Consider the following 14,708-nt stretch of genomic DNA (forward strand, 5'->3'; position numbering starts at 1 on the left):
ATGCTGAGAGTTAGAATAGAGATGTAAAATTTAGACCAGAGATGGTATGTGTTTATTTTTCATTATGGAGCTTTCAATCATTCACGAAAGTAGAACTCCAAAGTAGCCACTGCCCAGCTTCAACAGTTAAGATTTGGGCAGTCTTGTTTCATTTATTCCTTCCCCACCGCCACCCCCCTTTTTTCCCCTAGACTGTTTAAAATTATGGACCTCTTGTCATTCTGTCTCATGGATACCTCAGAACTTACTTTAAATAAAACAACCACTGTAATGTTATCACACCTGACAAAACTAACAGTAACTGAGAAAACGAATTCACTGAAGTCCCAGAGGGGTCCATGGTACAGGACAGATGACAAACCACTGCAAATCTTGCCACTTAATATTGTGCACTTTTGGGCATTGGCTTCTCAAGTCCTTGCAAACTGATTTCCCTACTCCCCTTATTCCCACCTTCCTCCCCAGCACCACCACCCCCTACCCCAGTTCCTTAGGTGTGGTAAGCATCTATCTACAGGTTCAGGTTTCTTGGAATTAAAGCGGATTCTAGCCTAACCAAAAAAGATGCCTGATTTTTTTATCAATATAGATTTTTACTGTATCTTATTCTTCACTGCACAGCATTTTATCTTCTTTTTTTTTAAACTAATTAATTTACTTTGGCTGCGCCAGGTCTTAGTTGCAGCACGCAGGATCTTCGTTGCGGCATGAAGGATCTTTAGTTGTGGCGTGCGGACTTCTTAGTTGCGGCATGCGGGCTTCTTAGTAGTGGCATGTGAGCTTCTTAGTAGTGGCATGCATGTGGGATCTAGTTCCCCGACCAGGGCTCGAACCCGGGCCCCCTGCGTTGGGAGCGTGGAGTCTTACTTGCTGGACCGCCAGGGAAGTCCATATCTTCATATTTTGAGTGCTCACTCTTCTTTCACTTACTATTTGGCCCAAAAAAAAAAAAATTTTTTTTTTTTAAACATATAGAAGTGTCAAGTCGGAGGAGGCTGCTCTGTAATCAGTGGATGGATGAGTTGAAAAACTTTCTTGTAACAGTTGAGAGATTGTCTTCCAGTTCAGCCAGTTCCAGTTCAGAGATACAATTTTTAGGTCAGTTTATCATGTCTTCTGCTAACTGATTACTCAGAGATTTTCCAAAATTGGAAGAAACACTATTAAATGCAGGGCTTTGTAAACATTTTTTCCCCCACTTATGAATAAGATTTCATCTTTTTCAGAACTTTTTCCTAATGTGCTTTAGTAGGAGGGATGATTTTTATCATAAGGCAGAGGATTCTAGAGGGGCATGGAACATGTTTTTATTTTCTGTTTTGAAGTAATTATGGAGTCATGGAAGTTGCAAAGATAGGACACAAAGGGCCTGTATACTCTCCATCCATTTTCCCCCAATGGTTACATCTCATTTTATCACACGTATAGATTTGTGTAACCATTACTGCAGTGAAGATACAGAACTATGCCATCACTACAGATTACCCCCTGCCCCCAGTACCTCTTTATCTCCCATCCACCATCCCTAACCTATGGCAACCTCTGATATGTTCTCAATTTTTATAATTTTAGTTTGCAAAGGTTATATAACTGGACTCATAGAGTATATCATATTTTGAGATTGGCCTTTTTTCACTCAGCGTAATGTCCCTGAAATCCATCCAAGTAGTCATGTGTGTCAGTAGTTCATTCTGAATGTTTTTAAAGTTAAAATAAGTGCCTTATTAACTCACTATACCAAAACAGTCCACCCTAAACTACCCAACCTCAAGTTTAAAGAGGGCTATGAATTTTTGTGGGTATAGGTTTAAAAAGGCCTGTAAGTTTTGTGGGTATTTTACAATGTTAAGTATAATATACATAATTATAATAAATATATAAATCATATTTGCATTGTAAAATTATCATTAAAATGTAACTAGTCTCTTTAAAGTAGATTCTGTGTTTGAATTAAATATACAAAGCTTATAGACATTAAGTTTACAAAGCTTAAATAGTATAAGACTAGGGTTCATTGGTTACCCAGTTTTGTAAATGATTTTTCATTTAAACAGTCAGAATTTGGGTGAGCTGTTCTTTTTGCTTTCCTGAAATAATTTCAAATTTATAGAAAATTACAAGAGTAGTACAGAGAACTTTATTAACTTTTAGCAGTTTTTGACATTATCATTATACATTCTTTCCATCTATTTAGGTTGCATATGTCATGACCCTTTATCCTTAAATATGTCAGTATATAATTCCACAGAACAAAGATGTTCCCTTAACACAACTGCATCACAGTTGAAAAATTCAGGAAATTTAACGTTGATGGAATATTTTTATCTAATATAGCTCATATACCAGTTTTATCAATTATTTTTTCTTTCTTGCTCTCTTTTTTTTTTTTTCCTCCCTCCAGAACAGAATCCAGTTCAGGGACGGATGTTAGTTGTCTTTTCTCTTTAATTTTCTCTGATCTGGAACAGTTCTTCAGCCTTTGTCGTTTATGACATTAATAGTTTAATAGTTTTGGAGAATACAGGCCGGTTATTTTCTAGAATGTTCCTCATGATGGTTCCCCGTGATTAGTTTCATGTTACATCCCTGATTGGAATACCACAGGAGTGATGTTCTGTCCTTCTCAGGGAATTATATCTAAAATGTGTCCATCAGCATCTCATTAGTGGTATTAATTTTGATCACTCAGTGAAGATATTGGTGCAATTTCTCCATTATGTGGTTACTGCCTTTACCATTACAAGTAATAAGCAGTCTTGGGTAGATACTTTGAGACCGTGCAAATATCCTGCTCCATCAAACTGGGACCCCAAGATTTACTTGTTCTTGAATCAGAGCAAGAGCAAGAATCAGTAAATCTCTTTATTTTGAGGGTTCAAAGTAAATGAGAGTCAATCTTTCTAAATTACCTTGGCTTGAAAATTCACCTTGATTTTGGAAACACTTATTTACTTATATTTTTTAGGGCTTTGATCTGTATGCATTGCATATAATAATTGCTAGTGTCTTTTAACTTAAAAATGTTTTTTAAACTTTTGGGTTTATTTTTAATCCTTTGCTGCCCCCTGCAGGTCTATGAATATAAATCTTTGGAGCAAGGTAAGTATTCCTAATATTGCAAATCATAACATGGTATATAAAAAGCAAAAGTTATAATAGCTTCATATATTTGTCATGTATCATTATAAATTAAGTGAATTTAGAATCTTCAAGTTGGTCATTTTAGTTTTAAAACTGCTTTCCTGGAGCGTGAAATTTATTATTGAAGTGATCCTTCACTTTGTCCTAAATTCTTCATAAGGTTTTCAACTTTTCCAAAAAACAACTGTTAACATTATTGCAGTAACCATACAGATTTAATAATTATTTAAAAAAAATATGCATGTGTGTATATGTTTGTGTATCTATATGTATATCTATATATGAATGATATACAAATCAATTTTAAACTGCTATCTTTTTAAGAAGTTAACTGCTTTTATGCAGGAAGTACAATGATCCTTATGCTGAATTACAAGAATATTTGTAGCTTAATAAAATCAGAATGCACATTATTGATTGGAATTCCCAATTTAAATATTTTAAAAAAATCTTTTCATTCAGTTCTCTTTTTAGTATTACCTTAAACTGCCATTCAAACTGTATAGTCAGTTATAATATATGGTTGAGATGTTTATATTTAGCACTAATTTTTTGACTAGAAAGATTTTTCATTGGTTTATTAAATGTGTCTTTGTTCAAAATTTGGTGTTAAATTTGGCTGTCATGTCTGATGTATGGCTACAACTTCTGGTAGAATTTATTGTCTACCTTCTACACATGTCTGTGTTGGTTAAAAAACAGTTTGTAGGTAAGGATTGTTTTGTTTTGCTTTGCTTTTGAACAGTTTCTACCTTAACCTTTCAATTGCTATTAACAGCAGCATGATTTCATGGTGGAGTGAAGTGGGGTATGGTCAGCTTTGCCTAATTTTCCATATTAGAAAATAAATAGTTGAAGAAGCTGCTGTAGTTTGAGTTGTTAACACTTATAGTATGTGCCAGACACTATTTAAAGAACAAATAAGTTCTATCGTAATATACACATGAGGTAATTCAGAATTCCTAACTCATATCACTTCAGAAAACTATGTTCCTTTCTTATTATCTTCTGCCTGTGGATATATAGTCAAGTACTGTGTTCAAGAGTTAGATGTCAGTACTGTATGTAGGTTTTGTAATCGTTTTCATCATAATATATATTTGAATTTTTTAAATTGGAATTTTGTGGGCAGAATTAATATTGATGAGTAAGTCTTTAGTTTTTGTGTATTCAGTTGATAAGAATCAATGAGAACAAATATGTTAGAACTTTCGACCCCCTTTTGTTTTAATGCCATTAAAATGACTGGGAAAATGTTGAAAAACTTAAAAAAAAGTTATTTAATGGTTCAGGATATTTTACTTTATTATTTCTGTAAAACTTCATTTAAAAGGAGGAAACTGCACCAATTTCAACAAGACCCAAAACAATACAGTGACAAATAACATTGGTTGATAATTTCTATAAGCTATTTCCTATTATAACAGTTTATTTAAAACAGTATATAAAAGATCAGTTTAGAGGCTTTCTTAGTGACATTTCATGAAACATTGCAGTTTTCCTTCAACATGGATTTGTTTTGGTTTTGTTTTTAAAAGACAAGCCTATTACTTAAAAACGAAACAATCTCCTTGGCAGGTGGGGATGGTGTTGAATTACTATGATACAGAATAACACCGTACTGGGGAGAGGCTTTATTATTTCAAGAATTCAATTTCAGATTGTATTTGTTCTTGTTTGCTTCTCTTGCTGCAATGCACGCATTTTCTGTCTTACCAGATAACAGAACTGTTGTACAAGGATGGACGTTATTGCCAGGAGCCTCCAGGACCAACGGGTAGCGTTTCAATTTCGATGATTGTAACTTATCCACAAATCCATTCTTCTGTGTAATGATGGACTAGAAGGATTACAGCAGTAAACATTTTCTTTTTGAAAGTGAAATTTGAAAACATTTGGTTATAAATCTTTATATTGATAACTACAACATTTTGAGATCTATGAGGTGTTTAGTTTTATCATAATTGTTTTTTTAAAGGGAGGGTTGGGAGGGCTTTTTTTTTAGATATTGCAGAAATGCTTCTTATAGAATCAATCAAAATAGGTTTAAAAATTAGTAATCCTTAGTGTTTATGTGATTTTAATGTTTTGCCAGTATAATCAAACATATAAAATAGTAAAGCGGTCATGTAGATTTTCCACTTAAATATAATTTATTACTCAAAATATATTATTTGACATTTAATGATTTTTGTTTTCACATAATAAAGCCTAGAATATATGGGTTTCTGTAAGAAGGTACCCTTCTTGAAAGTTCATATTTTTCTATCCTAGGTATTAACACATGGCCCTATACATTTTATGCTTGAATGCATAGGAAAATTACTGTTGTTACAAAGCATCTTTGTTAATCTCGGTTTTTCATTGGCTAATAGGCAGCTCTCCACAGGATTACTGTATCTGCTTATTAAAATTATTTAACTTTCTATACTCAACATTTAACAATCCTCTCTAATTTTATGTTTCCCTAAGTATTGCCCACCAAAAAATTAGTATAGAAATGTGTACAAGGCATTTATTTATTCTCACTATTTGTGATTTGGACAGGAAAAGGGGTAAGGCCTTGGGCAGGACAACTTCTGTCACAGAGTGGTGGAAAAAAATAGATTGAAGTAAGATTCAGTACTGAAAAGCTGTCACTCGGTCTGAAAATAATTAATATTCCTTTCACTCACCAGTTAGATATGTGCTCCCAAACCACATAATCTCTATGCCTCAGTGATCATTGTTGCCATTTCAGAGCCTCTCATCAGGGTGACATCTCACACCAAAATGATTTCTTATAAATTAATCTTGATAACATGACAGTCTCAGTAATTTTAGTGGAATGCTTTCTCTTGTTTTTTTCCACAGAAGCTGTTGGCTATTTTCTTTATAACTTGATTGACAGCATGAGTGACTCAGAGGTACAGGCCAAGGAGGAGCGTTTGAGACAATACTTCCATCAGCTGATGGAGATGGTACCATTTCATTTTTTGCTATATAATGCCTGTCCTGCCTGACATGTATCTATTAGATTTGAAATTGCTGCTTTTAAGTACAACCAGACCACTTCTCAATGACATAGACGAGTTGGAGACTTAAATTATGTCTGAGATAATTTCTGTTAGACAAATCTCAGTTTGGTTGTCTAAAACTCAGGGGTTTTTTTCTCCTCCCTTCCCTTTGCACAGAATGTAAAAATTCCTGAAAATATCTACAGAGGCATTCGTAATCTGCTGGATAGCTATCATGTTCCTGAATTGATTAAGGTGTGTGTGAAACAGTAATCAACTTTTTTAAATGCTTAATTTATATATAAAAGCATGTTAAAATTTTATTTAAATATGTTGCTTTTGGCCAAAAGTTTATTTAAATGACAACCTTTAAAACAAGGCTTTTCATTGATTGTTGGTAAATGCTATTTATATATTGAAGAATGTGTTTAAAATATTTATTACAGTGGTTATAAAGCATGAACAGAATTTCTGGAAAATTTTGGAAGATGGAAAAATAACAGTAAAATGAAATGAAATTTCCAAAATTTGCTTTTGACATCTGCTAATATATTTTACACATTTTCTGATTCTAATTTAAATCCCAATTTTAGGATGTTAATATGTTGGTTGAAAGAGAGAAGACAGACTTTCGAAAAGTAAGTAGGCTTTTTGAATAGATTCTACATGCTATAATAACCACATTTAATGAGAGTTCTAGACTGTGTCCTTATAAAACCAGTGGTTCCTAACATTTTTGTCATCAGTGTACCTCTAGGAAGTTGGTAAAAGCTATTTCAGAAAAATCAGCATATCTCAAAAAAATCGGCATATCTGAGAAATTTGCATATAATCTCAGGAGCTTTATAAACCCCTGGAGTCCATCCTCAGATCCCCAGATTAATATCCATGATAGCACTTATGACATTTAGGAAAGGTCAGTTTAAAGGGAAGAGTGACAAAGGGTGCATTTTCTTTGTAGGAAATTACTTTCCTTCTTTTTTCTTTCCATTTCTGTAGACTACGCAGCCTACATCATCTGATTTGGAATCTAAACTTGAAAAACTAAAAGCTGAAAATCAACCTATAGGAGATGTCCTAAAGCAACTCATATTAATGCTGTGTTCAGAAGAGGTAACTTTTAACTATTTCAAATATGCTATTAAGGTAAAAAAATTCTTTATAGATAAAAGTAAGCAAAGCCAAATATAATATTTATGATTTTTACAATTAATTATTATACATCATGTCTGAAGAATGCAATTAAATGAAAGGTTAGCTAATTTCAGCTACACCTTGAATGGCATGTTTTCCGGTTGCTGTAGTTTGTTTACAATAACCTGCAAAGTGAATGATAGTAACAGCCATGATAGGTTTATCATACATGCCAAATGTCCTTTCAAGCCATGGCTCCGGTCTCTTATATCGAGATTGTCAGGCAACTGATACATGCAGTCGTCATTTGCAAGTCAAATATTACTGGGTTGTTAATGCAGGGATTGAAATTCCATTTTCCTGCTGGAAAAAAGTCTTTCTGAGATAAAGGGTCTCTTGCCTTTTTTCAGCAGGCATCCAGCTGTACTTTGTGTTCATTTTAGTGTGCGTCTGCAATTTGTGGTATATCACTAGACTTTTTCGGTTTTTAGTTCAGTATCATTTGGTCTTATGCCTGTGTTTCTAGGGGAACAAAAATAACAGCTGACTTTAAGGTTATAACATGGTACTATTAAATTCTAAAATATTTCCTTCCATTACTTGGATATTGAACTAGACTGTGAGGAACGTTGCAATGATAGATATTTCTGTGCATGGAAATTGGACGGTGAGTAAGGGCTCACTTGGTACATATTTAATCTGGAAGTCTTTTTTTTAATACTATACCCAAACCTTAAAACATCAAATTTGGCATAGTGGCCTGTTTTGCAGTGTAGATAACAAATCTTTTAAACCCCACATATATATATATTTTCCTGCTTTTTCAAAGGCAAATAAAAATACCAGGAGCAAGGTGAAGTTAATAACATGAATCCATTTCTTTTCAGGGAGCAAGGTGAAGTTAATAACATTAATCCATTTATTTTAAAAGTACTATTAACTTTTTTTACTCTGAACATTGAAACTAGAAATTTTATTTTATTTTTATATTAATTTCTTATTTCTTTTTCACTTCCATCCTTTATTTTAGAACATGCATAAAGCTCTTGAATTGAAAGCAAAATATGAATCAGATATGGTTATCGGTGGCTATGCCTCTTTAATAAATTTGTGCTGTCGACATGATAATGCAGAAGAGGCATTGAACCTGAAACGAGAATTGTGAGTACTCTGGCACTGAAACAAATCATCAGCATGTATGCTGATATACAGTCCTTGATGGATCATGTAGTTTGAATACTACTCTCATATAATGTGAATTTTAAAAATTCTCTTTTGTGTTTTTGAAATTTCATACTATAAGACTCTTTGATTAATTATGGCTTGTTTTCAGCAAGGAGTCTTTGTTTAAGTATGATAAGACGTTCTATTCCTTAAAGCCAAAGTTTTTTTCCTCTTGATTATATAACTGCATATGACAACAGTGGTGATGGTAACTATTTTATAAAGCTTGTTAAATATTCCGCTTTCTGTACTGTAGTGTAAACAAAATTCTGTCCATTTCTAAGGTATCTTTGGTTTCCCATCCTGATACATTTACCAAATGTATCAGGACATAAAAATATGTCTTTCGGGGGTGTTTCAGTATTCATGGCAAAGTTAGAATCACCTTAAGTGCCATGAAGCAAAAGAGTTCCTTATTAGTGTCATTTGCAGATGAAAAGATGCAATATATGTGTAGTGTTAGATTTTTACTTCGTCACTTTGAATATAATTACATGTGGATTTGTATATGACTTCAAAAATAAACCTTAACTAAATTGTAGAGGCCAATGTTAATAACAGTTCAGATTCTGATGAGTTTTTGAAAAGTGATCAAGTAGATATTGCAGTCCTTTTAACAGTTAAACAACTTCTAACATAATATAAATATGGCTTTAATTTTTAGTGACCGTTTAGATTCTTCTGCTGTCCTTGATACCAGCAAGTATGTAAGACTTGTAAAAGTATTGGGAAAACATGGCAAGCTCCAAGGTAAGCGTCAGCACATAAAGGAAACATGTGATGCAAGTATCTTGCCACTGGAATAACATGTGAATTGATATTAATGGTATATCATGTCTTGCAAAGTGCTTGAACACTTTGCATACAAATTTGCATGTGAATACAGCCAGAGCTGCATGGACAGTGTAGGCCATTAGTTTTAATGGATTGGCAAGCTTGTCATTTACATTTGCACAGCTCAGTGCTTTTTGCATTTCTGCAGCTAGTTTTTATTAGCATTGCGGTTTGGATTGAGTTTGAAGATCATGACTTATGGCACAATTTGCCTATATGCCTGAACTAATGGCTTTATTTTTGCTTAAGAGCATTAGAAGGCTGAACATAATAAATATAACCTTTATTCAAGAATATGAATTTTGCAGGAGTCTTTGTCTTCACTTTTAATAACATTAACAAAATGTGTACTTTAATAAGGTTTTACATAGAAGTTTGCGGGGAGAACCTAGCTGATTATATTGTTGATGTACACACTCTAATTTTCTCATAGTTGAGATAATGCTAAACCTAATATAATTATACTTGATAATTTATTCTTACTGTTTGCATGTTCCTCTCTCATTGGGCTTTATTTTGAAACTCTTTTTTTAACCTCCCTCTCTTCCTTTTATTCCTAGAGAAGATTTTTAAAAAATCTTTATAGTGAAAAATGTGTGGAGAAAATATTTGATTTGAACATTGAATTTTTTCCTAGGAAACCCTTCTAACACAGAAAATTCTTTATGAAGATCAGCCTGCTTTTTAAAAATCATTTTCTGTAAAGCGGTCAAAACATTTTGTCTGTGCAATAATTAAGAACAACATTATAAAAATGCACTTATTCCATATCCTAAAATGTTTGTTTCTGCCTTCCTAATGAAGCTTAATGAATCTAATGTATTAACATGCAGTCTTTTGGAAAGCTTTCATTGGCTCTGCTTGGCTAATTAGTATCGACATAGCAAACAGGCCCTATCGGTATCAGACCATTAGTCTGGCTGTATATACAGTGTAAACACATCTTTATTATCTGGCCTCCTGACAAGCCATCTGCTGAAGAAACAATGGTGTGATTTAGCAGATGTTAGCTCTGAACGATAAAAGCATCCATTTAGGAGGATCTTACAGCTATAGGGCAGACAGTACAGGGTTATGTGGTGCAGAGTGGGCACACAGTCCCTATCTATAATTTGTAGTCAAAGTTGCAGGGAAATGATAAAACCATGCTATTGTGGATTTATAATTGTAGTCTCGTTTAGAAATGCAAGTAGTAATTAACTTGAAATCGGCATTATACACTAGAATTTACATTCCTGCTGGGCTTGAAATGCTGTTTTAATAGCAGTTTGTTTTCCCTACATGAAATTACCTAAGGGTCTTTTGTGCTACTTCATTGTAGATGCTATTAACATTCTAAAGGAGATGAAAGAGAAGGATGTTCTTATCAAAGATGCAACAGTCTTGTCCTTTTTCCACATCCTAAATGGCGCAGCTTTAAGAGGTGAAACTGAAACAGTAAAACAGTTGCATGAAGCCATCGTGACTCTAGGGTTAGCGAAACCATCCACCACCTTAAGTTCCCCATTGGTCACCCTATATCTGGAAAAGTAAGTTAATTGAATTTTCAATTTTAGATGTTGGCATTGAAAGAATGAATCTAATCATTTGGGGATTATACTTTGTAAATTCTCTGTGGTGTTGTGGAAGCCTTGGAGGTTATTCGCCACAGAATAAGAGGACTTCTGTGGAGTAGGTGACCTATAAATTTTTTTTTTTTTTTTTTTTAAATTTTTATTTATTTATTTATGGCTGTGTTGGGTCTTTGTTTCTGTGCGAGGGCTTTCTCTAGTTGTGGCAAGCGGGGGCCACTCTTCATCGCGGTGCGCAGGCCTCTCACTATCGCGGCCTCTCTTGTTGCGGAACACAGGCTCCAGACGCGCAGGCTCAGTAATTGTGGCTCACGGGCGTAGTTGCTCCGTGGCATGTGGGATCCTCCCAGACCAGGGCTCGAACCCGTGTCCCCTGCATTGGCAGGCAGATTCTCAACCACTGCGCCACCAGGGAAGCCCCTAGGTGACCTATAAAATCACCAGTCGCCCTGTGGTCCTTTGGATTACTTCTCAATGGAATGATCTATGGTGATTTTTTTTTTGTGGGGCATGTGATATTACATGAAGCCAAATCTAGTTTTTCCCAGTTTTGAGCCTTATAAGTGTTAATTATTAATAAATATAAGAAAGAAGGATTCTCTGGGGCTTTTGATTATGCTTCATGACTGTTATTCAGGTAATGATGTGGCAGCATCTCTTCATTGCTCCTTTCCTCCATGTAGTATTTTAATTGCATGTACCAATACAGTAGTTATTCTAGCTTCGATAAATATTGTAGAAGATGTCTCTGTGTCTTGTGGGAAGAAGATGAATTTTGTTAATAGGGTGAGATTTACTGAATTTGAAAATTTTTACATTTGGAATGTTCATGTGGTGCCCAATTTAAGGTATATTTTCCAGTGCAAATCATAAAGTCAACCTACTCTCTTGTAATGAGTGAAACATTTTAGTAAGATGATAAAGTATCCTTTATTCTTTTCCTTTTGTGTTTGTTTTTCTTTTCTGTTTTAAAAAATTTCTCAGATCTTACCTCTTTGTCATCTCTTCCATGGCTTAATGCAATTTTTAATCTGCTTATATTGTGATTATGATTTTCTAATTTTAGTTTGGATGTTGTCATATCAGTGTCAGGAGAAAAGTAAAAGATAAATCTTAACGGTTCTCATATTCTTCCCACATTTCTGGTAGTTTTTCTTTGTTTATTAGGGAGTATAATTAATTGAATATAATGAATGATTTAGTATTGAATTTAAAATGTGGAATAAAAACATCTCTTTTAACTAACTGGAAATATGTGTACACACATATATATATATGCACACACATACATGCACATAAATGTTTTATGAAATAATTTCTTTGCCATCCAATCAAAAAATAGTTTATCAACTTATATGATTTGGCTATATCTTAACCTCCACAATCTCAGCATTACATCTTTTTAAAGAAATAGTGATTCAAACAATTATTGTGTTGTTGAGTTCTCATGTTCACAGCCTACTTTATATAGAAATCCTATAATTAATATGCTTCCTCCTAGAATTTTTTTGATTGTTTAAAAGACCCGTCTCTGCAAATTGCATGTGGAGCTCTGCATAGGGATTTGAAAGAAATGGGCCCAGTGCCCAGAAGAATTAGGCCCTCCTCCACCACTGGGCAAAAATAAAATAATTAACAATGAAAATGAGGCCATGGTAGGAAAAGTGTCTTACAAATAGAAATACTTTGAAGACAGAGGAGATAACAAAAGTTTTCCAGAAGAGGTCTGCAGATGGGGCTCATGAACCAAGGAGAACTTCCCCCAAGGGAAAATAGAAATACCATGGGATTCAGATGTTAATGTGGAGCATACTCTTGTGCTTCCGATTTTACAGTACAGTCAGAGATTTGTGTCTCAGTAAAATCTGACTGTCCCTGTTAATTGGGCTAGAGAAATCTAAATTAGTGTCTTTTATGATTTTTTTTTTACTACTTTCAGATACAAAGAGAAATTACCTTCTATTTTTATTTGCCTGAATTTGTTTTTGTTTTTTGCTATCTTTGCTTTGCAGAGGCACTTTCCATGACAAGATCTTCAGTTTCATCTGTCATGATAAAAAGGTTTTGTTGACTCTTTTAGAGTCAGGAGAATAATTAAAAGGAGATAAAGGAAATTTAATGTTTAGCAGAAAACAGTAGTAGCACTCCTGGTGGGGGCTAAGTTGGGAAAACATTGACTTTGCAACTTATTTTCAATTGTGTTTTCCCAACTGATGGAAGATAGCTAATTAATTCAGAATCATGACAAGTGCAGTACTAGGATTAACTACGCTAGCCTGCCCAAAAGTCTACGTGTATTTGATTTAATTAAATATGTTTAATCTTCAATAATATCAGTTAATTGGCCTCAGCAGGTATGAGCTCATCTGGAGAATGAGGCTTTTATTCAAACTTGAGGTAGAATTATGAGAAACATTTCAGAACACTTTACAAAATCTTCATCCTTTCAAAGGCAAGCATCTTTTTGGAAAGTCATTGCAAAGACTCTGAAGAAGGCTGTCACTTACAAATTGTAATTCTGGAACAAATTTGTGAGGTTGAGTTCCTTAGAAAGATGATCTTTAAGATTCAATAGATATTAATTTTGGACTGACTTTTCCAGCATTGGATAAAACACAGGAGAAATTTAATATTGTATCAGTTTGTTACTTGGATATCGTATTAAAAGTTTTACAGTTATGAAAAATAACACATTTTGTTTTTATTCATTTGCCAAAGGAAATCCAAAATAACAACAGGTTTGCAAAATTTTGAAGAACTTGTTAAACTAATCTGATTTGTATTATCAAAATAATACTTGCCCTGAAAAGAAAAGAAGTATGCTGAATTGAACAAAATTTTCATGTGTTTCGTTTACACTGGGACTGTTCTATAAGACACATGTCTACGTGTAGTCCACATGAATGTTAAACATTTTCCTTTGTAACTACTTTAAAAAAAACTTCTTTTAATTGAAATCATGCCTGATCCAGAAAGATGACCTGGATCCTCCATGTTAAGGAAGAAAGAAATGCTTTAAAATAGGTTAAAAGAGCTTTTGATTAGTCTTTATGCTATGATAAAGAAAATAAAATTAATAAAATCTGGGCCATTAGTTTTAAAAGCATAAAAATTTGTATGATGCAGTTTCAGATTCACTTGTATAGCTGATCCATTTTGGTTTCATTTCATATGAAAAATATCTGAAGCTGTTTAACTGGATTATTTAGTGCAAATGATCAAAGAAGCTTTAATTTCTGCTTTCCAATTAGGATTTTTCTGTGCTGATTTGTGCTATAATCTGTATATACCCACGTGCATTTCATTTAAGTGAATCATGGACTTTGCCCGTATAATCCTCCCAGAACTCTTGCTAAATTAATCTTGAGTTCTTCATAAAGGTCACAATTTCTGTAAAATGAACCTATACCAATACGTTTTAAAACTCACTGTAACACTTCAATATGTTGCAGAAGTGGGAAATACACTTTTTATAATGCTGGTTATTCTGTCATATACACTCCCCTTCAATTTTGGCATCTTCATTTGTACTGGATACTTTTATTATTTATGGGAATGCTCGCCTTCTGGAGTTAAAACTCTTTATGTGCTGAAAGGAAATTAAGGAGGTTTGGCTCTTTTACTCCATTATTGCAATTAAGAATTTAGCATCATCAGTGCCAAAGGACAAAAGTGGTTCATTTGCCCTAGGGGGACAGGACAGTGATAAGATGATTTTTCGTCAAGGATCATTGGGTCGTAATTAAGTTACATTCATGGCTATTGCTTTTTGAAGGATGATTGGTAAATGACAGGCTTCATGTGCTTA

General features: G+C 33.7%; 1 protein-coding gene across 2 annotated transcripts in view; it reads left to right on the forward strand.

Moving 5' to 3' along the window:
- LRPPRC (leucine rich pentatricopeptide repeat containing) overlaps window positions 1–14,708 on the forward strand; it is a gene marked incomplete at its 5' end in the record, with an annotated part of 103,607 nt that overhangs the window by 42,671 nt on the left and 46,228 nt on the right. Inside the window, 9 exons of one of the 2 annotated variants that reach the window (XM_079720573.1) lie at window positions 3,072–3,099; window positions 4,861–4,918; window positions 5,995–6,101; window positions 6,315–6,392; window positions 6,731–6,775; window positions 7,137–7,250; window positions 8,302–8,432; window positions 9,160–9,245; window positions 10,651–10,858. In XM_079720573.1, coding sequence (XP_079576699.1) covers window positions 3,072–3,099; window positions 4,861–4,918; window positions 5,995–6,101; window positions 6,315–6,392; window positions 6,731–6,775; window positions 7,137–7,250; window positions 8,302–8,432; window positions 9,160–9,245; window positions 10,651–10,858 — 855 coding nt within the window. The remainder of the gene's footprint in view (window positions 1–3,071; window positions 3,100–4,860; window positions 4,919–5,994; window positions 6,102–6,314; window positions 6,393–6,730; window positions 6,776–7,136; window positions 7,251–8,301; window positions 8,433–9,159; window positions 9,246–10,650; window positions 10,859–14,708) is intronic. The other variant, XM_079720572.1, reaches the window with a different exon arrangement.

The sequence above is a fragment of the Hyperoodon ampullatus genome, assembly GCF_949752795.1.
Source record: "Hyperoodon ampullatus genome assembly, chromosome: 15".
Classification (NCBI taxonomy): Eukaryota; Metazoa; Chordata; class Mammalia; order Artiodactyla; family Ziphiidae; genus Hyperoodon; species Hyperoodon ampullatus.